This window comes from Salvia splendens, unplaced genomic scaffold, assembly GCF_004379255.2.
Source record: "Salvia splendens isolate huo1 unplaced genomic scaffold, SspV2 ctg661, whole genome shotgun sequence".
Lineage (NCBI taxonomy): Eukaryota > Viridiplantae > Streptophyta > Magnoliopsida > Lamiales > Lamiaceae > Salvia > Salvia splendens.
In genome coordinates, this window is record NW_024599325.1 from 1,389 (window position 1) to 26,916 (window position 25,528).

A 25,528-nucleotide genomic window follows, 5' to 3' on the forward strand; every position below is an offset into this window, starting at 1 on the left:
TCCACCTCCACTACACCCACGATCTATTTAGTGGTGTCAAGCAGTCTTTAACTCATGCAGGATAGTGGACCCATGCAAGATCGCCACGATCTCCACGACATCCACTGCCTAGTAAATAGCGCTGCATGCCACGATCTTTGGTTCAATGTATAAATAGAACCTAGATCAGATAGATAAAAAAAAAGCTCTAAAGAAGCTCTCTAGAGATAAACCATCAAATAGCAAGTCTGTATTGTAAGCTGTAGAAAACAGATCAAGCAATACAACTCTGCCCTCTTTTCTTCCCGTGGACGTAGATTTACCTCAGTAAATCGAACCACGTAAATTCCCTGTGTCGTGATCTGTGTTTTCCTGCATTCATCACCATCAGAAATTCGCGGATTCATCAATCCGCACCACTACGGATGCCCTAAACCTTAAGCAAAATTAAATTTCTTGCCTTTTTAATTTTCTTCCATAATTGATTGATTGGTGGATAGTGATAATAAATAGTAGTCCAATATTGTTTGGTCGTGAGTTTTTGTGGGATATGAATTGGTTATCAGTCACCACATCTGTCCCGAAAAATAAGTGGTATAGTCAAATCATCTCTAGGCATTGGGTTATGTCAACTGTTTGGTTGATTATTTATTATACTCCATATATGTCATTTATTGTCCTTGTCACACCTCACACATTTATGGCCAAATTTCATGCTATGTCTAGTCAATTTTATGGTATGGTGCAATTATGTGTAGGTATACTAATTTTAGGGCCTTTGAAATTCTAGTACAACTTAATTGCTTCTTGAATAAATAATTATACAATTTTTAGAGTAAATTGTGGAAAAAATTATAAGGTTCGGATGATTTCTAATCGATCCTACAACTTCCGAGAATATATATTTGTAACACTAATACAATACTTATCTCGTTTGTTTGATTAATTTTGATTAGAAAAAATTATTTATGATCTGAAACCAAAATCCGTAGATTTTAGGCAGATTTGTATATCACTCACAAAAATCACAAATTTAATTTTGAATTAGGTTATTGTATTTTAGTTTCAACAGTCATATTTAATTTTCACAAATCCTAATCAAGATAACAACCCTTAAAATATTAAAATAGTGATATAATCTGTTATTTTAAAAAAATTATGAAGTTGGTCAGATAATGATCAAACTTAGTAGTATAGTTGTTTTTTCAAAAATTTGCCCACACTATAAATATGTAGAGAATAATAGGTTATCCCAAAATATAATTAGGCTGAAACTTATTTCGTTTGAATTTTGTATGTAACTTAACTTAGCTAAATGATAGACATACTGAAAAAGTTGAGAGGTAAATAGTGAATCTTGCATTCAATATATATTGCCAAATTCATATAAAATATACTCCTACTATGTAACGTAAATAGACCGTAAAATATGGCATTAATTTCACTATAATTTGTTGTTGGATTTTTTCCTTTATGGGGAACAAATACAGATGCCACGTAGACAAACATGTCAGTGGAAATTTAAGCACTTTCACATTATCTATTATTGCTTCCTTCAATTTTGGTGGCTCCCATTTCTCTCTCTAAATTTTATTTAATTTTTCTCCCTCTGTAAATTTCCCATAAAATCAACCATGAAAAGGCCAATTCCCTCTTTCCTTCCCATCAATTTCCTCTCTCCTTCTCTCATCCTTCCACATTTCACATCTTCTAATAAATAATCAAACTTGCAATAATAAATTATTTCTTATCTTTTAAGATTTTGAATTATATAATGAGTCCAAGAATTGGAGTCATTTTCTAGGAATCATCATATCCTTAAGGAAACATTACAATAAAGTGATGATATTTATTCTATATATTGCTTCAATCTTATTATATTGGGTTTTGCCTTTTAAAAACTAAATAACTAATCATTAGTCCAAATTAGAACGTGGACCAGACGCGGTTTACTTTTAGTATGGACCACAAAAAAAAATCTTGACGCCATTATTAATTATTCTTGGAAGCTAGAATCCTCTATTATTAGTTGGAAAAAGGAAAAAAAATACTCCATCCGTCTCGGACTACTCGCACATTTCCTTTTCGGCACGGAGATTAAGGAATGAGTGTATAGCAAAGTCAACAATTGCGGCTGTAGGTGATAATTTTTATTAAAAATGGAAAGAGTGCAAATAACTTGGGACACCCAGAAAGGAAATAAGTGCAAGTAGTCTGGGACGGAGGGAGTATTAGATTCCATAAAATCATTGATATTCTAATAATGAACTAGAATTTCCATTGTAGAGGCAATAAAATAATCTACTCAAATATGTCCATAAAGGTTAAACTGATTAGCACGTGCCATGTGGATCGAAAGAGGGAAAAAAGAAGTAAAAAGAAAAAGTATTTTATTTTGGTGGTGCTTTGATGGTTGATTGAGGCCACAACGTGTGGATCGAAAACACGACTGCTTCACTTCATATCATATCATATCATATCTGCTGCTGTGCGCAGTGGCGCATTTTAGATGTCTTATTAAAATCAACGCCATCCTGAAACAAACTTAATTGAGTGGGGCCCACCCCAGTCGGGAAAAGAAGAAGCCTTAAACAACGCCGGTGCTGCTGCGCTGTCCCCACCCGGCGTATTTTAGTGGTACTGTCAGGACGGTGTACTCGATGCATCTATTTTTTCCTTTTTCATTTTTATTGTTTGAAACTACATATTTTTCGAGCATCCATAAACGCAATGGCTTTGCATATTGCAATTTATACTTGATCAGTCTCGTTACAAATAAAATTTTTTATAATAAAAGTAAACAGGGATTTAACGTAATATGAGAATATGAGTTAATGGAAAGTGATGTATACCTATCATTTATAGTAAAAATGAACTGAGTCTCACAATGACCGACAGACTAACATAGTACTCGCTCCGTTCCACAGTAGTGGAGTCATTTTGCCATTTTGGTATATTTCATGATAGTATAGTCATTTTCTTTTTTAGTAAAAATTATCACATTTCTTCCCACTTACTTTATTACTCTTATTTCTTGGTACTCCCTCCGTCCCATAAAAGATGTCACACTTGTGGGACGGCACGAGATTTTTAGGAGGTTTTGTTTTGTGTGTTAAATAGAGAGAGAAAATATAATTTTTTTATAATAATGTTAGAGATAACTTTTTTAAAAAATGGAAATATGACATCTTTTGTGGGACAAACTAAAAAGGAAAGTGTGACATCTATTATAGAAGTGAGGTAGTACTTTATTCTCTCTTCATCCCTCTACCTTTTTTATTTATTCCCTCCGTTCCATAGTGGTTGAGGCATTTCTTTTCGGCACAAAAATTAAGAAAAAAATGTGTAATGTATTAAATAAAAAGATAATAAAGTAGAAGAGAGGAAAAAAGTAGAGAGAATAAAGTAAGAGAGAGGGAAAAGTAAGTGAGAAGAAAAATGTTGACATATACTAAAAAAAGAAATGACTCCACTACTATGGAACGTACAAAAATGGTAAAATGACTCTACTAATATGGAACGAAGGAAATACTACTTTATTATTTTTTACTTAACTCACTTAACACAATTTATTTTTAAATCGCGTGCCGAAAAAAAACAACTTCACTATAGAATAGAGGAGTTTGTAAATCCTAGTAATTCTTAATGGCAGATGAGCATGAAATAAGATTTTGAGTATAACAATATTTTGGTAAAATAATAATTCTCATTTCTCATACCGACTTTTAGGTCAAAATACACAGTATGACAATTTCCTAGTTTTAGTATACTTTATATATAATTTTTAAAACTAGACCAATTTGCACCTAAAAAGCAAGATGATGGCCTACTAGTAATAGTTCATGTGGAAATTTAGCATATTGTTTGTCTTTAGTGCTTTTTGAGTGATCACGTTTCATAAATTCAATTCATATCTTTATCACATTTTGGTTTGTTTTGGAGTGAAGTAATGGCAATTAGTTTTAGATCCTTTTCACAATTGGTGTTTCCTCATGCTCATGTGCACCATTATTATTGCTTTCCCCACATATTATTCAAAGTGATCTGTCAATATAAATTAATTAATTATTATAAATAGATTAGGACTAAAATGCATAAAATGAATTAATAATTGCTCACTAAAATGGATAGTGATTGGGCCCACATGGTCTGGTCGATGATGGTTGAATTGATGTGGAAATCTTAAATGTGGGCCCCGCGAATTGGGACAGGTTTGTCCCTGTATATGAAGCACAAAGTACCATAATTTTGAGATTTTAATATTTTACTTATATTAATATTATCCATGAATGTTGAATGTTTACATCTTTTTTTAGTGTATTAGGCCATCCACAACGCTGTTCCTATACCGTTCCTATACCGTTCCTTAAACCACTATTTGAGGGCCTCACTGTACTTTTTTACTCCATTCCTTAACTAAGGAACGGAACCTGCAACCCTCCGTTCCTTAACCGTTCCTTAAATTACTATTCATTCAATTTCATTTTTTTTTATTTCCAACTCAATTCAATTAAAAAACACACTTTAATAAAAAACAAACACACTTGATTAAAAAACACACAACATTAAAAAAAATTACAACTACAACTTAAAAAAAATAAAAACCACACAATTAAAATCCTAAAAAAATAAAAACACACAATAAAAAACACACAATTAAACGTGGGAAAATTAAAAAACTACTCTGCCGGCGAATCATCCTCCGGAGGCGGTCGAGGTTTAGGGGGAGTCGGAAGGTCAAGATGTGCTGCCATAGCAACAATTCCGTTCCACCAGGCCGTGAATTGGGCGTACGAGAAGCGGGAAGTGTCCGCCATTGTGGCGGTCATGTACGCCACCATAAGTGTGTCCGAGCGTCCCCGCGAGCCCGATCCCGAGGCCGACTGGCTTGATTCGCCTCGGCCCTTCCTCGCTCTAGCCGCCTTCGTCCCTTGCGGCCGACGGCGCCCAACGCTGGATCCCCCGTATTCGCCGGGCGTTGGATCCCCCGTACCCCCAAACACCTGCGGTTCACCCTCGCCGGCCTCACCGGTGTCACCAGACGAGTAGTTGCCGGTCGCCGTGTGCTTCGTGCGCTTTGAGGTTGAGCCCGAGCTCGAGCGGACACCGCCGGCCCACCTTTCCTCGTCCTTGACGAGCTGCCAAATATCAACATATTTGAACTGTACACCGGTGTCCTGGTAGAAGACGCGCAAAGCCGCCCTCAGAATGTCGGCGCCCGAAGCTCCGCTTTGGTAGTTCGCCGCTTCGGCCGTGTAGATGCCGCAAAATTTTTTGACCTGTAGGTCGACTCGGCCAAAGTGAGCACGGAGCATTGTATATTTGCGCTTCCGGGCCCCTTTCGGCTTAGTCTGGTGGTAGACATCACGGACCTTTTCCCAGAAGCACTTGGCGGCTTGTTGATTCCCGACGATGGGATCGTACGAGACGGTGAGCCAGGCGGTGTACACCGCCTTTGTTTCTTCGTTGGTGTAGGGATGCCGGCCCAGATCCTCCGGTTCCTCCTCCTCCTCCTCCTCGGGTGCCTCAGACGCAGCCCTGGAGCTTCCACCGCCTCGGCCTCCTCCCTGGGTGGGTTCAACGGGGATATCCTCCCGAATCTGGGACAAACTCTGGGAAAGCCGCGAGCCGGAGGGTCGAGCGTAGGCATCCACATCGAAAGTGGGTGGTTGGTACCCACCCGGCGTCGCCGACCCCTGGGTGCCCGGCGTCGACGACCCAGAACCACCAAGTGTGTTGTACATGGTCTCCCAATCGCCGAACGCGTTGAGATCCCACCCACCGGCGCCGCCACCACCGTAATTGCCGTCGCCGGACATTTTGTGAAGAGATTGAATATGAAAATTGGAGAGGAATTGATGTTGATGTAGGAAGAATAGATGTGTAGTTGTGTGAAATGAAGATGAAATTAGGTGTATTTATAGAATAAGAAAATAAAAAAAAATAAAAAAAAATGTTAAACGGATATAAAAAACGGTCATATGACCGTTTACACATTTTTAAATTTTTTTTTTTTTACAAAATTCGAATTTTTTTTAAAAAAAATGATTTATTGCGTCATAATTAACGACGCCCACTCGCGGGTCGGCGAGTGGGCGTCACGCACGACGCAGGGGCGGCCACGTCTCGCAGTCAGCGGCGGCGCGCGTGGAGGAACAAGCCGTGCCGCGTCTCGCCGGCACGGCTCACGGCACGGAATGGGGACGGCCTGGGAACGGATTGGCTAGCCGCAACGCGTCGCGCCGGCGAACCGTTCCGCCGGAACGGAACCCGCGACGGCCACGGCCCGCGTTGCGGGTGCCCTTACTACTATATAGTACTTCGTACTTATAATTCTTAATATTAAGAATTTGAGCACAAAGATAAAAAAAAATAATGCCGAATAGAAGATTTTGATAAGTGTTGTGATTTTACAGTCTTACACGTTGTAGCTACATACATAACGCACTAAGCTGTTAGAGCATTCGCAATGGGACGAACGATAGGCCGCCCGATGCCTTGGACGCGCCATCGTCCACCCACTGTGGGTGCGCGTACGATACCCGATGCATCGTCCGCGAACGATACGCGGACGATAGGACATCATCTGCCCCATCGTCCGCCCATTGTGGGTGACGCGGACGATGGCGCGGACGATACAACGCGTTTTCATGTTTTTTTTCTCGAATTTTTGTCTATTTAAACCTCGTTTGTCATTCTATTCTTCATACGAACATTTCTCTCATCTCTCACATTCCATACGAATATTTCGATAATCTCTCACAAACAAAAATGAACCACGACGACGACTAGAGTACCTCGGAGGGCGTTAGTCGGACCTTGACGCAAGCCTTATTCGATGCCGTCAATGACGCAATGACGGATTGCTTAGACGAAATGCAGCGCGAGGAGGAGGAGGAGGAGGCGGCGGAGGAGCAGATCCCCAGGCCTATTCGACGTCAGACATTTGTCCGCCGCGAACACGCCGTAGCTCAAGAACGTCTATTTGCAGACTATTTTGCCGAGCAACCACGGTGGGGCCCGGCTGTTTTTCACCGTCGGTTTAATATGCATCGTTATCTTTTTCTCAGCATTTTCCAGACGTTGGAGTCACGTGATGAATACTTCCAGTATCGGGAAGATGACCTCGGTAGACCCGAACTTACGCCGTTGCAGAAGTGCACGGTTGCACTACGGCAGTTGGCCTACGGCACCACGACAGACATGTTCGACGAGTACCTTCACGTCGGAGAGACAACTGGCCGAGAGTGCCTGAAGAGATTTTGTAGGGCAGTTATGGAGGCTTACAACGACACATATTTGAGAAAGCCGACTATTGTGGATTGCCAGGGCCTGATGAAGATGCACGAGACGACGCACGACTTTCCTGGGATGCCAGAGAGCATCGTCTTTATGCACTGGGAGTGGAAGAGATGTCCAAGGGCGAGGAGAGGCCAATTTACTAGTGGATACAATGGCAGCCACCCGACCATGATCCTCGAAGCCGTCGCTGACTATCGGCTCTGGATCTGGCATGCTTACTTCGGTGTAGCGGGGTCGAACAACGACATCATCGTCCTAAACTCATCCACCCTCTTCACCGAGCAATGCAATGGCAACGGCCCGGCCATCGAGTTTACTGTCAACAGACGCCAATATCACATAGGGTACTACTTGGCCGATGGCCTATACCCAAGGTGGCCTATTTTTCTGAAGACGATCAGCTGCCCAATGTGTGAGAAGAGAGTTTTATTTGCCCAAAAGCAGGAGACGGCGCAGAAGGACGTGGAGCGGGGGCATTTGGTGTGCTCCAATCACGGTGGGCAATAGTGAAAGGGCAGGCGCGTCTCTGGTTCAAGGAAGTCACCGCCGATGTCATGTATGCGTGCATAATCTTGCACAACATGGTAGTCGAACACGAAGGTGGAAGCGTCACCGATTGGGTCGATGATGAAGGTGGATCTAGCTCCAGCACGGCGACCGCCCCACGCTCGAGTATTACCGACGGGCTTCAATGAGGTTCTGTCTAGACAGGCCTCAATGCGAAACCAACAAGACCATGCTCAGCTCATGAACGACATGGTTGAAGAAGTTTGGGCCCGTAACCGTCGTCGTTGAGAATGCGTATTTTTTTTAATTCGTATTGTAATGTACTATTAATTTTAAATGAAATGAATGTTTTTTTCTAATTTTTGTAGTTATTTAAATATTCAAATAAAGAAAATGCTTAGGGCGGCCTTTAGGGCGGCTTATAGGGCGCCCACTGCAGGTGAAAGGATAGGGGAATAAAATGCTAACGTGGCGGTGCATAGGGCGGGCTTAGGGCATCCCATTGCTAATGCTCTTAGAACGTTCCGCTTTGGCGATAGAGCACATTAATTTTCGCTTTATAAATGAATCTTGAACGCTGATGCGTGCACTAATATTATATCGATAAAGGTCATTATATTAAAATATTATAAGTTTTAGTTCAATAAGAATGAGGAGGAGTATTATATCATTATATGTGGAAGTTAAGGTTAAACTTGTTTTTCTTTTATCTTACATATTATTATTAGAGGGATCAATAAAATTTCTCCTACTATTTGAATTAAATGATGAAAATTTAAAAAATCTTTCTTTTATTCTTTGTGTAATTTGGAATGGTATTTAAACAATACTCGTATATAAAACAAGAGTTTATTTGACAAAATGAAGGTTCATAGCACCCTCTTTGTTACAATTCATTACTTTATTACTACTATTAGTTAGTAAGAAAGTTTGAAAATCAATAATTAACGTTGGGTAGCCTAATTACTTTGACTAAGTTAGTGCTAATCTCAACGATATTTTTACACTTACTATATTTCAATTTCCTTATTCTAGTGCTATTGCGAAAGTCACATATGAAATGGTAAATGCGATATTATGAATCTAGTATGATAGGATATATAAGTCAATATTAGAAGTTGAAAATTTTCACACATTGTTTCTAGAAATTCTTTTGAATTCAAATAATCTAAATGAAAGTAATGACCTTTTACTATTCCAACGTTCAATGTTCATGTCTCACGTTTCTATGTCACTTGAATAATTCTTTAAATTTTAAGTGGGATGTACACTAAAAAGTGTAAATTAATAGACACTTAATTTCCTTTTTTTGAGTTTTTCCGTAATGAAGAATATAAAAAATAGTAGACTTTTTTTCTTTGATTGAAAAAAATACTCTTTTATCTCGAAGAATGAACGGAATCTACTCTAGTGCTCGAATACATTATTTTATTCAGTCCTACTATTTATGTAAAATACATTTTCTTTAATTTTCTTTTCCAAATTTATTCTCCACCTTTTGCGTCTTCATGCTACGAATATTCTCTCCGTTTTATTTAATTTAAAGATTTATATTTTTTTATCTGATATTAAATGAATATTTCACCAAAAAATCAAGATAAAATAAGAAAGGTAAGATTGAATAAATTTATAAGATGTGATAGACGTGAAGGAAGCAATTTCCATTTCTTTGAAGTCGTCCATATGCAATCTTTGTGGAAAAGCATGTTAATAATTTATTTTATTACGAATTCCCTTTTTGTTGGTAAAGTTGTTAATTAAAGATTAGTCGTAACACACTATTTTCTATATAATATTTGACACTTACAATTTCTTGTAATTGACTAGCACTTTCAAAGTATTCCACTAAATTCTTCCTTTGATTCTATTGCCCCAAATTGATAATGGGAAAAAAGATGAGTGGCATATGCTCCCATTAAGTAATCTTTATCACATTCTTGAAATAATTCCTTTTTAAGCTTTATGAATGAAATCTATAGATTACCAAATCTTTCATATTTAATTCATCCACCAAAATTGTTTCAAAATTAAAATATTAAAATAAAGGCCCCTCCATTTTTTACGTTCTCCCCTAACATAATTCAAAAGAGGAAGACATCAATACTATTATGGGGTTTTGGAAAGAGAAAGTGACAAATAAAAAGAAAAGAACACAAAAGAAAACACTCGAATACATTGAAATGTGACATTATGATGAATTGATGAGAAAGAGAAAAGATGAAGACAAATAATTGAGAATTAGATGGCACAATTATAATGGCATTGATCCAAAACCAAGAATAGACATCATCATCAAAATGCCAACCTAACAAAAACCCCACATTTTTATCTCCTAAAATCAGCCTTTGTCAGATTTTTTTTGACAACCAAGAATTTATTGATCAATTATACCTATTCCCACTCTTGGCTACCCCACCCCACCCATCCACCCACCCTCCCTAATGAATTGATCCAAGCAAAGAATCCCAGTATTGTTGGCCCATGTTTGTTTCTGTACAGATTTATGATGAGAGCTTTTGTGGGCCCAATAGAAAGTGATTGCATAAAAAATTGTCCAATGTGCACATTTATTCCCATTTTCTTAGGTAGATCATATGTGAAAGTGGACAAAACCAGGCAATGAATAAATTGACCCCTATTATGGGTGGGGTGGGATGGGAGTGTTCAACCTTTTATGGGTTTGGGGACACGTACAAATCTCTCTTTGAGATGATTCTTTTGTTGATGTTGATTTATTGCATTGTGATGACCGATAGATCCAGGAAACGGAACTGGTGAGATCAGACATAGTGGACAAGGTCATCATCAGCGTCGATAGATAGAGGTACTGTGGCGGTCGTCAATAGCAGTGGATGTCGGACGAATAACGAAGGTGAACACTGCCGCACCGAATTTAATGTAGTCTTCTGACCCTTATAAGCATGGACAGATCTAGCTTATTGCTAGATGGGGCAAATGCCCCTGCTCATATTTAACCACACATATATAAATATAACTTGCTATAACATTTTTTTGTATTAATCTTCCATTAATTGCCCCTTCTTAAATGTTTAAATTATCTTAATGTATATTTTTGCCCTTGTTACTAAATTTTTTTGGCTCCGTCCCTGCTTATAAGCCAGTTGTGGATCGGTCGACCCCCCGACCCCACCTGCATCCGCTATTGATTGTGAGAGGGGGATTAGTGGTGATTAATATACTTTGTCCATACTCCTCATAATACATAAAACATTTTTATGGTGTTTTCTTTATTTATAAAAGGTAGGTTCTTGAGCTTTCACATCCTTGTAAGTGAAGAAAAATATGAAATGGACCCTCCAAGAATTGTGCCTTGAGGGCTACCAAATTGTGGAACAAAAGTGAATTGGAGGTAAAGGTAAAGGTATTTTTAGTTTACCCCATTCAAAGTGGGAATCCAAAACCCCAACTAAGTTGAATGATTGGGAAAAAAGCAATATCTTGAAAAGAAATCACACTTCTCCAAAACCCATAGCATTTTCATGGTCCACACATCATATTCCACCTCCATAAACACACACTTGTATGAATATAAATATATTTGTATTTTCACATAGTGGAAACCCAACTCCTCATCTATATCTTTGGTACAATGATTATGCCTACCTTTTCATAGTACTAAGTACTACACAAATCCTGTTACACCAACATCATGACAATGCAATTTGTTTTAGTGGAATTGATATTTTTCCACATTCTTAAATTTTTTTTACAAAAAGTGAAAATGATGCACACAAAGGCAAGAAAAAAAGATATTCTAATGGAAAAAGAGAAGAGTAGTGGACTCCCAATAGCACCATGCATAATTTAAATTACACTTTTTGTTTTCTTTTTTGCCCACTTTGTGGAGGAATATGAATCCAAGATAGTGCCATTTTCACTATAAAATAAAGTTCACAATATCAAGAATTTTGTTGCCTTTGATGGGTATATGGATAGACCAACTTTTTCTTTTTTCACCCAACCTTTTTCACTTTCTCTAATAATCCTTAATTTTGTAGTATTGTTTTTAGCCGCAAAGTGATTAATATGTTAATACAGCTGAATTAGATTCTCTCTCTCTGATGGGCTTTACTAGCAACGAAAGTAAATATTAATGGGCCATTACTATATTGGGTGTTAAAATCATTTTAATGGGCCATTTAAATTCATTTTTTATATTTGGGTCATTCAATTCAATTTAATTTGATCATATGTGTTGTGGTTTTATTCTTGTTATTATGATTTTAAAGTGATAAGCGATATGTTACAAACAACGTTTGTAGTCTTTTAGCAATAGTATAAGTCGATTAGAGTTAAATAAACAAATATCTAAGTTTTGTGTAGTTTAATGTGAAGTCGTTTTTTTTGTTACATCCTATTGATTAAATTCTTATTGCATTCATACAAACATACCATTAGTATTGTAAAACATAATTTATGAACCAAATTTCAATTTTAATATATGGGCAGATATATGTTTTGGGCTTCAGCAAATGCTGTGATTATTATTACTTCTACAAAGTAATGCAACTTCACATTAAATGGGCCGAATATGTTTTGTTTGGGCCGTTTGTATTTTGAAGGCCCAATTACTTAATGACTATGCTATTCTAAAAGGTAGCTGAGCTCAAATGTAAATGAAATTAGCCCTAGCTTGTTTAATAACTAAGGGCAATCACAATCGTTGACAATATATGATCGGGCCTGAGTGACACACGGATCGCCCATTAGGGGGAGCGATCTGGGCCCTCTATACGGACTGTATAGAGGTCCAGGTTGCATGGAATTAATCAATCAGTAAACGCCACGTGGTAATGAATGTTTGAAAATTTTGAATTTATTTTTTTTCTTCTTCCTATATTAATTTTTATGGTTTGTAGATGTGATATGAGAATAATATAAGCATGATTCGAATTTATAGCCTTTGCTATGGATGTCCCAAGAGATTGAGGCCGAACTACCAAAGCATATTTGTGAGTAACTAGGGCTAGGTGAAGATGTAAAAGAGGAAATAATTACAAATGCAATTATTTAGGTGGTCTCTGTCTAAATTCTTATTCTCTCTAATTTCAATTTTTTTACCTACTATACCAAACTTTTTCCATGAAATGTGATTGAGTGGACTCACTACTAACCCTATTTTCAACACATTTTGTGACTTACTTTATTATACGATTGAGACAGTTCGACGTGGTGCATTTTTAGAGCACCCGCAACGCGGGCCGCCGGCGTTCCGCGTGCCGTTCCGCCGGAACGGTTTCGCCGCGGAACGCGTTGCGGCGCATGGTCTCGTCCCGGTTCCGTTCCCATTCCGTGCCGGGTGCCGACGGAACGAAACGCAGCACGGTCTGTGCCCCACGCGCTTCGGCGACGTGGCGCTCCCCGCGGCGTGCGTGAGTCCCACTCGCCGGCCCGCGAGTGGGACACGTCACCTGCTGACGCAATAATTATTTTTTTATAAAAAAATGATTTTTTAATTTTTTTGTAACGGTAATATTACCGTGTTTTTAACTTTTTTTATTTTTTTTATTTTTATTTTTATTTTCTTATTCTATAAATACTCCTACTTCATTCTCATTTCACACACAACCAACATCATTTCCTCTCCAATTTTCATATTCAATCTCTACACAAAATGTCCGGCGACGGCAACTACGGCGGTGACGGCTCCGGTGGGTGGGATCTCAACGCGTTCGGCGATTGGCAGACCATGTACAACACACTTGATTGGCAAACCATGTACAACACACTTGGGCACCGTCGGCCGCAAGGGACGAAGGCGGCGAAGGCGGCTAGAGCGAGGAAGGGCCGAGGCGAATCAAGCTAGTCGGCCTCGGGATCGGGCTCGCGGGGAGGCTCGGACACACTTATGGTGGCGTACATAACCGCCACAATGGCAGACCCTTCCTTCTTCTCGTATGCCCAATTTACGGCCTGGTGGAACAGAATTGTTGCTATGGCAGCACAACTTGGCCTTCCGACTCCCCCTAAACCTCGACCGCCTCCGGAGGATGATTCGCCGGCGGAGTAGTTTTTTTTATTTTCCCACGTTGAAGTGTGTGTTTTTTTATTTTTTTTAAGTTTAAGTTTTAATTTTTTTAATGTTGTGTGTTTTTTAATAAAGTGTGTTTATTTTTTTTATTAAAGTGTGTTTATTTAAATTGAATTGGGTTGGAAATAAAAATAAAAAATAAAATTGAATGAATTGCAATTTAAGGAACGGTTAAGGAACGGATAAGAAACAGAGGGTTGCAGGTTCCGTTCCTTAGTTAAGGAATAGAGTAAATAAGTACAGTGGGGTCCTCAAATAGTGGTTTAAGGAACGGTTTAGGAACGGTATAGGAACAGCGTTGTGGATGGCCTTATACTAATAATTATAACAATAAATTAATACCCATTGATGACTGGATATTTGGTTGTATTTTTTTTCTATTATTTGTTAGAGGGTTGATAAATTTTAGCAACTAGTTTAACGACATTCACGTGTAGAGGTGGTTACATATCCTTTTAATAGTTGAAGTTCAAGTACAATTGTTTTAGTAATAAGTCATACTCCCCCCTACTTTACAATAAATTATTCATGCTTTGTAAATGTAAAACAAATGCTCTACCATCTCATATTAAAACTAAGTTCGGCGTGAATTTTAGGAAATATTAATTAAAAAATAAATAAATTATAAATATCATTTTTATATTTATTATAATGATAAATATTAATTGAATAAGGTAGTAAAATATAAAACTTACTTGTCATTTATATTTATAATAAAATTGAAATGTAACTTCTATTAGCGGACAAAGCCACGTGATAAAATGAATCTCTAATCTCTATTGCCTGACAAACTTATATCAACAATGTTATATCGGTGTTCATTTAAGTTCCCACCAATATTATTTTAGATAAAAATACAGCAAAATTGCAATTAAAAAAAAATTGGTCAAAAAGCATTGAACAATGAGATTAACAAAATAGATGGCTGCATGTACTACCAACTATATTTAATTTTGTAAAAGAGAAATTTAGTCAAACAAATTTCTGATTCAAATAGTAATTAAATTAAATTAAATATTTGCGAGTCCCACTTTAAGGATGCTATAATCATGATTATCAAGTACGGATTATTCAAATAGCACAATCAAACTATTGGATAATTGATTAATAGATAAAAAAAAATGGCAACATCAGCTCTGTGAATATACCATGAAAAAGTGGTCTATACTTTCGAGTCCAATTAGGTTCCATTACTTTAAATAATTAAAACTTATTCATATAAATACCAATTTAAAATAAGGGGGAAATTATAGGTGTCATTGCCATCTAACTAGTTCCATTGTAATTATATACTTCAATTAAAATTATAACTATATTATTCATCGCATATAGAATTAAAACGTATAGAGAGATGTACCACACTTTATAGTTTTAACTTCGATTATTGAACTACCAATTATTGTGGTTGCAAAACTACCTACAGTTTATAATTGAGGACTGTTTGTTAATGTCAAAAAGGAAATTCAACATCCATTATTGAACTACCAATTATTGTGGTTGCAAAACTTTAATCATATTTAATAGCCATTTTGGTTTCTCTTTCTATTTTTTTTATAATAGTTATTGTTTAGTCATGCTCATGCACATTAATTTGGGATTCGGTAATTACTTAATTTAATTGCATCAATTTTATCAACCAATTGTAATTTGTGGTAATTACTTAATTTAATTGCATCAATTTTATCAACGAATTGTAATCCGGCCTAAGCACGATCACCTGTAAATTTAAGTTGACCAAATCAATAGAGAGTACTCCTAATTACCAAAACATTATCATTTTAGATTAAAGTAAGCTAAGTGTTCAACAATTATTAGATAAAAATTTTAAATTAGTATACAAAAATCTGGTCAGAGATCTGTAATTCATAAATAATTAGTACTCATTTTTACTATATATTGGTAGCAAATAAAAAGGAGTTTAAGTCCGACTGAAATGTATTACGAAAATACATAAACAATGATAAATTATAGGAATGATTTGACATAGAATACGCACAACAATTAATTATTTTAATTGAGACTTATACAAATAATACCAATATAGTGTGGTAGTACATGAGTTGGATTTAGTGGGAGATTGCACTATTAGATACTTTCGGCTTTAATTCGCAAGCCCGATCGAGTAGGATTAATCGTATTCTGCTAAAAGGCGGGTTCGGTACCCATGTTAAAAAAGAGAGGAAAGATTCCGCAATAATCACTTGATTCTTCTATTAAAGATGGTATTTTTTTTGCTAAATTCTTGGATTTCTTTTGACATTTTCATCGTGGTAAAATCTCCAACTTCCTCTGCAAAAATTAATTTGGATAAATTGAAAAACAATACTACAATCTGATCCAGAATTTGTCTTGCCACTACACACTAATCTCACTCTCTCTCTCTCTCTCAACAAGGAAGAAAAATTATGGGAAGGTTTCTTTGCAGACACAAATCAGGATTAGCAGAAACAGTGTCAGGTGATTAATTCCTTCGATTCCCTTCTAATTGGTTTCTTTATTATTGTATAATTCTTGGATTAATTATTTCTGCATACATAATTTTTAATTTTACTTTGTTGGGTTTATGCACAAAGGGAAATAATTTGTTGGTGGTGTGGAAAGCTTCTTTTGTGGGCTGAATTTTATGTATATTTGTTTTGTGTTGCTTTATTTGGAAAGTTTGGATCTTGAAGCTGAATTGTAGTTCTTGAAAATCCGTACAGAATTCAGTGTGAAGATTGAAGATAATCTGAAATGCTGATTAGATTTTGGTTAGTATTTGGGGAATATCTTCTTGGTTTGTTAGCATTTCATTTCCCCTATTTTTGTTGGAAGATAAAGATTCGATTTTTATTCCTCAAAATTTGGGGAATAATCTTCTTGGTTTGTTAGAAGATAAAGATTCGATTTTTATGTTTATTTCTGAAAAATTGGGGGATTTCTAAATATGGGAAATCAGTGAATAAAGAGATTCTTGGTGAGTGATTGGGGTTTGGGGGTGATTAGTCGAGATGACAATGGAAGAAAAAGGAGTGAGTGAAGCATTGTTGAGGGCGGAAGAAGACGAAGACGACTTCAAGAGCTGCTGCGAAGACGAGGATGAATTGGATTTGAAGGTGGATTTAGATGAAAATGTAGTTAAGATGTATTTTAAGGGTGTGTCTGTTGCTTGCCCCGGTGATTCGGGCTCTAGGATGTCGGGAATCGGGGTGGTTATGGATAGGCCGGGATGTTCAGCCCTGGTTCGGATCCAGAAGAAGCTCGATTTCTATGTCGAGGAGCCGGTTGCAGAGTGTTTGGCATTGCTGGATGGTTTGTCCGAGGCTATACAGCGCGAGGCGAAGTGCGTTTTCGCCTTCACGGATTCTGAAATCTTGCATAGTCAGGTGAGGAATTGATGTTCTTGCAAATTAGTGATTATTTAGATGTTTGATTTGAATAAATTTAATCAAGAGTTGTTTTTTTTTTCTGGTTGAATGTTGAATCTGATGTGAATTTATGTGTTAGATTGTTGATGAGAAGGTTGTTGAGAGTCCTCTTTTGGTGGCATTGAGGCAAAGAATCATGGAACAAGCAAGTAATCTCGAGACGTTTGTGTTAAAACTCGTCCCGGCCAGCGACCTAGATAGGGCTTTGGGTTTAGCTCGAGTCGCTGTTGGTATAGTCTCCTCTTGTGGTGGTGTCGGGGAGGATTCAATGGAGAGCTGCTCGATCTGTTGTGAGGAGAAGCTCTCGTCGATGATGCTCTCGTTCAAATGCTTCCACGAGTTCTGTTCCCACTGTATGAAAACGTACGTCGAGGGTAAAGTGCGTTGCAGTCGAGTGCCAATCAGATGCCCTGAATCGGGATGCAAGTATTGTATCTCGGCTTCCGAGTGCAAACTGTTTCTCCCCGTTGCTTCGTACGAGTCTCTGGAGAGAGCCTTCGGAGAAGCAAATATGTTGAGCTCGAACAAGATATATTGCCCGTATCCTAATTGCTCGGTCCTGCTTGATCCCCGCGATTGCTTGTCATCGAGCCAGTCGGACAACAGCTGCGTGGAGTGTCCCGTCTGTCAAGGGCTCGTCTGCGTTGACTGTGAGGTCGCGTGGCATTCCTCCATGACCTGCGAGGAGTACCAAAGCCTCCCATTGGAGGAGAGGGACCTCGCTCGGATCACGAGGCGCAGACGCTGCGATCGTTGCAGGACAATGGTCGAGCTAACTCACTGTCGCTACCACATGAGATGCTGGTATGATGATTTCTTGATATTATTGTTGACATGTTTAATAGCCGTTTAAATCGTGAAATTTGGTCACATTTTGGTATGTCCCATGAAATTTAAAAATTGAAATATTAAATCATGAAGTTTCAATCTTTTCCCAATCATCCAACGTATATACAAAAAATGTGGTCTTTTGATGACGTTCAAAATGACGCGTTTCATTAATATCGATGTGGAAACTTTAAACGACTACATTACTTAACACTACTTCAGCTAGTCGCGATGGCATTAATTTCAGTAGAAATTGTTGATTCGTGTACGAGAAATTGTTCGCTACGATTTTCGTTCATTATTCATGCGTGCGTGCTCGATTCTTCAGGTGCGGTCATGAGTTCTGCTACTCGTGTGGGGAGGACTACAGGGATGGGAATCGGACGTGCCGGTGCGCGTTTTGGGAGGACGACTTCACGGAAGGGATGGCCGCGTACCCTTCCCAGCAGCTGGAGCAGTGGGCGTGGGACTCGTTCGAGCCGCTCCCGATGGCAACGGGCGCGTACTCGGATCAAGAGCGGTCACAGCTGGCGCTGATTCAGAGGTTCCTCGCCGGGGGCTTCAGCTTGGGCGACGAGGATCCGCATCAAGCCCCTCTACAGTGCACGGACTCGTATGCGGACACGATGAAGGATCTGCGCCACCTGCCTTGGCTCGAGAGGTTCGTCTCGGTTATAAGCGACGACTTCTACGAAGACTACATACAATGAAGCGAGATATAGGAGAGGTAGAGCAACTCACTCTCACTCCTTTAGATTATCGAGCTCGTGTTCGTGTTCGTGTTCGTGATGTTTAGATTACGTCGGATGTATAACGGAGAGATGTTTGCTATATGATTTAAAAGCAAAATAGATCACAATTAAATTGATTGTTCACTATTTGAGTTATTGCTTCTTATTTCATTCAAATCTCAAATCATACCAATAACACTTATAAATCATACCATAATTCGATTTTTTTTTCTTTCAATTTTAGTTATTCTTCTATTCCATTTTTTAAAAGGAATTGTTATTGTAAATTGAATATAATTAACTAATTTAAAATTCCTAAATTACATCACATATCAATAAGTAATTCATACGTATTTTTTATTGAGACCGTTCCAAATTAAGTGATACAGTACATTTTTTTGGCAAAAACTAATTAATTTAATCCTTTTCAATTTATTACTACTTTTTTACTTGTAAATTATACTACTCCTTTATACTTGACTTCAGTTAAATCAACTAAATACCACTTTTTAATTCCTTTTTGAAAAGAAACTTATAATGCTTACTTTTCATGCCTCACTCCTTATTTTTTTCCCAACACCCACTTCTCAAAAGAAAGATTCCATAAGTTTTAATGTATCAAATTTAATTATATTAAATCGAGGGTTTTCAAATTTTGAAATTGGAGTATATTAAAAGGGCATTCACGTTTTGGTCATGATGTTTAATCATCAAGCCAAAAAAGTGATGATTTATTACGTCTCAAATTTTTTTTTTTGTTGTTATTTCTTTTGTAGACTCATTGAAATAAGAAATAGGAATTGAGTGTATCAATTTCAAATTAAAAAAATCACTTAATTATATAAAATATTTAATTTGTTACTGCTATCAAATTCCCACAAATTAGAATGATCAATACAATAAAATCCCATATTTTTTTATGAGTGCTTGTGAATAAATCCGGATCCCATATTTTGAACGAATGTTTGTGCATAAAATAATTAGTAATCACTAATCACACTCATAATTGGACTCATTCAACGGTCTGTTAAGCCTTTTTGACAAAACATGATTATTAAATTAGTTAATGTTGCTAAACTATTAAATATCCAAATCCCAATAAGCTCAGCCACGTATTTTATTATTTTAATTTAAAAATGTGCCCAAATGAGAAATAAAGTCTTAATCTAAAAGACAAACACCAAAGTCGTGCGTAATAAAACACATCTCCTCAACTATTTTAATCTACAATGAAGCTTCCTCGTGGTTCCAAAGAAAAAAAATCAAACATTTCAATTTTAATTAAATTTTTATTAATCCCACATTCTTTCGGTGCATTTTAAATATATCAATATTATTTTCTCAATTCGTCCACCATTAATACTCCTATCTAATACTCCATCTTTTTATATCTCTTTTAACTTTTTTTTAGTTTTGATAAATAAATCACATATTTTATTAATTAATTGTATATAAAAAAAATATTCACCTCACTTTTGTTATGGAGGTAAAATTAAAAATTCATGTTGAGTACAAATAAAATTTTTTATGTAGACAAATAATATATTCCCTCCGTCCCTTGTAATCTGTCACCATTTGACCTAACACGAGTTTTAAAAATGTAATACAAAGTGAGTTGAAAAAGTTAGTTGTATGTGAGTCCTACTTTTATATACTACTCTATAATAAAATTTGAGTGAGAATGGGTTAGTGGAGTATGAGGTCCACTACCAAAAATTAAAAAGTAAAAAGTAACAAATTTTTAGGGACAAACGAAAAAGAAAAAAAGTGACAAATTTTTTAAAGAAAGAGAGAGTAATAAAGTACTCTCTCCGTCGTCCATCTTGGCCTAGCGGTAAAGGGTGCTGGATACCGCGTCCATCTTGGAGGTCTCGAGTTCGAACCCTGGGTGGCGTAATTTGTCTTTCCTCCTTGTTATAAGAGTTGATTTGTAATTTCCTCCTTCATATATATGATATAAATATATGTAAATATATGAAGTTAATTTTAAAAAAAAAAGTACTCTCTCCGTCGTGTCCCTTAAGACTTAAGAGTATGTTTGCACTTTTAGTTGGACACTGATTTTGTGCACAATTAGTAGTTGGATACGGATTTTATACACATTTAGTAAAGTAAGAGAGATGTAGAAAAAAAAGTAATTAAAATATTCTTAGTAGAAAATAAATCTCACGTTATTAGAGAGAATTAGTTTTAAAAAATAGAAAGCGCATATAATTGTATAATGGATTGACGAACTAAAAAAGAAAGAAGACTTACTCTTTTATGAGATGAAGAGAGTGTATATAATTTATTCGTTTACATATTTTATTTTCTAGGTATACAATACAGTACATTAAACAATAATGTAATTATTGAATTTGTGAGCAACAAAAATCTGTCCATTTGAATAAAAAAAGAAGTAATAAAAAATAAGAATAAAGAAGCAAAATAATTTACGTAAATCCATGATATAAGAAGGTGACGCGATAGCTCATGAGCGGTAGCCGACATCCGAAGCGTGACGTCACACGTGACCTCTTCACCCGCAACTAACTCACTGACACGTCATCATTTATCAAATTAAATTTACTAAAAACACAAAAAGCCACCCGACACCTCACTTGTGGGGCCCGAACCCAACAACTCCGCCAAATTTTCCGCCCGTAACCCGACCCGAACCGACCCGACCCGAATCCGATCGGTGGAATTTTCACCTTTTTACCTATTAAACACCATTTTTTCCCCTAGAAATTCATTACTGTTCTTGTCAAATTGGGTTAGTGGGTCGATTGAAAAACACATTTTTAGGCGAATTTCTGTAGTGAATTCGTCTGCAATTTACTGGGACCCGTGATTAGAGAAATGAGTTATGCGAAATTGAGCTGGAACAAGTGTCGACTTCACTGTTAAATTAAAATCAAAAGCTATTTTTCCTCAGTCAACTCGCGCAATTTCTTTGATTCCATCACGAAATTTCATTAAACCCACGTGGGTCCCTCTTTGGACTGTTTTCTCCCTTGAATTCTAAGCTTTAATTTTTGTGTTTTGGGTTGGGTGGTCTCTGGATCTAGCTCAATTGCAAATTTCTCCTCCTTTTTCATCGCCAGCTTGAATAAGGTAAGGTTTAATTTCAATTTTTCGGTCACATTCATGAATTCGTCTTAAAAAAGTGTTCTTGATTTAAGGGCTTGTTTGTTTTTTTAATTTTATTTCAGCCGCGCCAAGAATCAAGAACACGTGAAATCCGTGGTGAATTGGTGTATAACTGAGGGAGAGGGAAAAAAAACGTGTTGATTTGATGTAATTGTGTATTCTGTGGCTTTGTTGAAAAGGGGTGCCGTAGTATTTGATTCTTGGCAAAAGGGAATTTCTGCCGTGTGTTACTTCTTTGGCATCATGATTCTCTCTCCTTTTTCTCTACATAAGGGTGGGAGGAATTTGATGGTGTTGTTGTCAAATCGTTGCTGTTTCCTTGCATTTGTGAAGGGCATGAAATATCTTGAGTTTGTTTTTGGTTAGAGCTTTTTCAACAGGTAGATTCAATATGAATGCTGTGGGAATTCGAATTCATCTTAGGTAGGAATAGGAAGGAACAAACAAACTCTTTGCTCATATGCTGTGGTGAATTGGTGATGGATACCTCTGCAGAGCCATCATCTTCAATCAGCTTCACCTCCTCCTCCCGTTTCTCGAATGGATTGACCGCGAGCAACAGAATGCACGCCTCCGGTGGTGGATCGGATGCAGGGCCGAATCTCGAAATCATCAGCTTGAGAAAGCTGAGTAGCAATTTGGGGCAGCTGTTGTCGGATTCTGGTGGCGACTTTAGTGATGCGGAGGTTGTGGTGGAAGAGAGTAGCGTGGGCGTGCACCGGTGCATCTTGGCTGCCCGGAGCAAGTTTTTCAGTGACTTGTTTGCCAAGGATAAGGTTGTTGGTGGGAAGGAAGGGAAGCCGAGGTATTACATGGCGAATATGTTGCCTTATGGCAAGGTTGGATACGAGGCGTTTGCGATCTTCTTGAGCTACTTGTACACGGGGAAGCTTAGAGCTTCCCCGTCAGAGGTGTCTACGTGTGTGGATAGTTTGTGTGCTCACGATGCCTGCAGGCCCGCGATCGACTTTGCTGTGGAGTTGATGTATGCATCCACCATTTTTCAAGTCTCCGAGCTTGTTTCTCTTTTTCAGGTATAAAATGGCTAAGAACTCTACTCGTTTGTTCAAGAATCGGATAATGCTTGTTTGTATGCCTTTTTCGTTGTGATGAACTAATGAGTTATGAGATGTTTTCATATGTATGAACTAATTGTGAATCGTTATGAGGTATAATTGTGAGTCTTGAGTTGTTTTTAGATGGACTAATGTTCGAACAAGTTAGGTGGCGTTCGGTTGCCATGACTAATATCATGAGACTATCTATCTAAGATTAAGTTGTAGGATTATTTTAGTTGGAGGGGGAGGCTATGACTAATTATCATGAGACTATCCATCTAGGATTAAGTTGAAGGGTTCAATCTTATGAACCAAACATGATACATATTTAATCATGAGATTTAATCTTGCCAACCGAACACCCCCTTAATGTATAGTTTGTAGATAAAACTAGTAAGTGCTTTCTCCTTTGCGAAAATCCGAGCATTTAGTGATGCAACCTTGAATTGCAGCGTCGCCTTCCATTGTCAATTGAGTGAAGAACAAATGAGCTGTGAGATGTTTTTCGTGTGTATGAACTAATTGCGAATCGTTATGAGGTGTAATTAGGAATGTCGAGTTGTTTTTTTGATAGACTAATACAAGTAGTTTGTATGCTAGCTGCCTTCCGACTAATGTTCGAATGCGTTCTTAAATTGCAGCGTCGCCTTGTGAATTTGGTTGGGAAGGCTGTTGTAGAGGATGTCATCCCGATTCTCACAGTCGCGTTCCATTGTCAGTTGAGCCAGCTCCTCACCGTGTGTGCCCGCAGGGTAGCTCAGTCGGACCTTGAGACGATCTTCATTGAGAAGGTCCTCCTGTCTAGTGTTGCAGAGGATATTAAATTGCTTCGTCTCAATTTCCAATCAGAGCAAGAAAATCAAGCGCCTCCCGTGGTGGATCCTATTCTCGAGAAGCACATCAAGAGAATACACAAGGCGTTGGACTCGGACGATATCGAGCTCGTGAGGCTTCTTCTGACCGAGTCCGATGTAACCCTGGACGAGGCCTGTGCTCTGCATTACTCCGCAGCGTTTTGTGATCCAAGATAGTTTCGGAGGTGCTCAGTCTAGGTTTAGCCGACGTCAATTTGAGGAATTCACGGGGCTACACGGTGCTCCACGTTGCTGCTAGGCGGAAGGAGCCGTCGATTATAGTGTCGCTTCTGACCAAAGGAGCGTCTGCAGCAGAGCCGACTTTCGATGGGCATAGCGCTGTTAGTATCTGCAGGAGGCTGACGAGGCTGAAGGAGTATCAGATGAAACGAGAGAAAGGGCAGGAGGCGAACAAGGACCGAATATGCATCGACGTGTTAGAGAGAGAGATGCGGAGGAATCCAACCGCAGGGCACGCGTCTTTCTTGTCCCTCGCGATGGCCGATGATCTGCACATGAAATTGCTATACTTGGAAGACCGAGGTAGCTCGTTGATTTTGATTTTATAACTCGATTAGTAGTTCTTGATGTTTGTGTTATCGTATTTTACAGTGGCGTTTGCTCGGATGTTCTTCCCTACCGAAGCGAAGTTGGCTATGGAAATCGCGTACGCTGAGTCGACGTCGGACCTTGCTGGCCTTCTCGCATCAAGGGGTTCGAGCGGGAACTTGATGGAGGTGGACTTGAACGAGACGCCCGCCTCCCAAAATAAACGGCTCATTTCAAAAATGGAAACCTTATCTAGAACAGGTATAAGACGCTTCTCCTCCAACCAATAGGTCTGAATGTTGTCTATGTTGGGGCCACTAACTCCAGTCGTTTTTCGGTGGCAGTTGAGTTGGGACGGCGATACTTCCCGAATTGCTCGCAGGTGCTGGACAAGTTCATGGAAGACGACTTGCCCGATGCGCTCTACCTTGAGACGGGCACCCCGGAAGAGCAGAAGATGAAGCGGACGCGCTTCATGGAGCTCAAAGACGAGGTTCATCGAGCGTTCAGCAAGGACAAAGCGAAGCTCCATCGCTCCGGGTTTTCGTCGACGTCTTCCTCCTTCAAAGACTGCAAACCTCACAAAATATATAAAATTTGAGAAAAGAAATAGAAAGGAAGAAACAAAGACAGAAATGTTCTTGCACTGTTTTCTACACTCGTAGAGATGTGTTTTTAGCAAATTCTTGTAATAAATGTTTTAAGATGCATCAGTTACTGACCTTGTTTATTGAAAGGCAGTTTCTAATTTCTTGATTTTGTGAAGATGTGTAATTTTTAGCTTTTAGTATTTATATAGTAAGTTTATTCGTTTTAGAATTTATTGGTAAATTTACCATGATGCATTATAGGTATGGGCTAAAACTGGGTTTCTATGCCAAATTGTAATAGATAAAAAATTAATATTAATATTTGGGTATAATTTGTGTGTTTACATACAAATGGAGTATACAATTAAGCCTTCCTGTTTTAGATTTTGCTAATGTGGCTTAAGATTGGGATATGAAACAATCTGCCTCAATTTACAATGTGACATGTAATTGATGCATTTTTGTTATGGCCCAAAACATTAGTCATTCCATTCAAGATAGCCACATTCACCTACGAGATTTTAGGTGGATTGTTGCAA

At 38.0% G+C, this 25,528-nt stretch overlaps 1 protein-coding gene and 1 pseudogene across 1 annotated transcript; both read left to right on the top strand.

Moving 5' to 3' along the window:
• Nucleotides 1-16,106: 16,106 nt before the first annotated feature.
• LOC121790898 (ATP-dependent RNA helicase DEAH12, chloroplastic-like) lies at nt 16,107-18,939 on the top strand. Its single transcript, XM_042188995.1, has 4 exons — nt 16,107-16,297; nt 16,543-17,205; nt 17,327-18,051; nt 18,404-18,939. The coding sequence occupies exons 2-4, from the start codon at nt 16,831-16,833 to the stop codon at nt 18,783-18,785; spliced, it is 1,482 nt and encodes a 493-aa protein (XP_042044929.1). The 5' UTR covers nt 16,107-16,297; nt 16,543-16,830; the 3' UTR covers nt 18,786-18,939.
• A 2,654-nt stretch (nt 18,940-21,593) lies between these two features.
• Nucleotides 21,594-25,218, top strand: LOC121790899 (annotated as a pseudogene).
• Nucleotides 25,219-25,528: the final 310 nt, after the last annotated feature.

What these genes read in the sequence shown, in the direction of transcription:
- LOC121790898 (XM_042188995.1), top strand. Translation starts at nt 16,831, where the DNA reads ATGACAATGGAAGAAAAAGGAGTGAGTGAAGCATTGTTGAGGGCGGAA. An exon ending in CTGAAATCTTGCATAGTCAG is followed by an intron (nt 17,206 to 17,326) that starts GTGAGGAATTGA and finishes TTTATGTGTTAG; the next exon opens with ATTGTTGATGAGAAGGTTGT. An exon ending in CGCTACCACATGAGATGCTG is followed by an intron (nt 18,052 to 18,403) that starts GTATGATGATTT and finishes TCGATTCTTCAG; the next exon opens with GTGCGGTCATGAGTTCTGCT.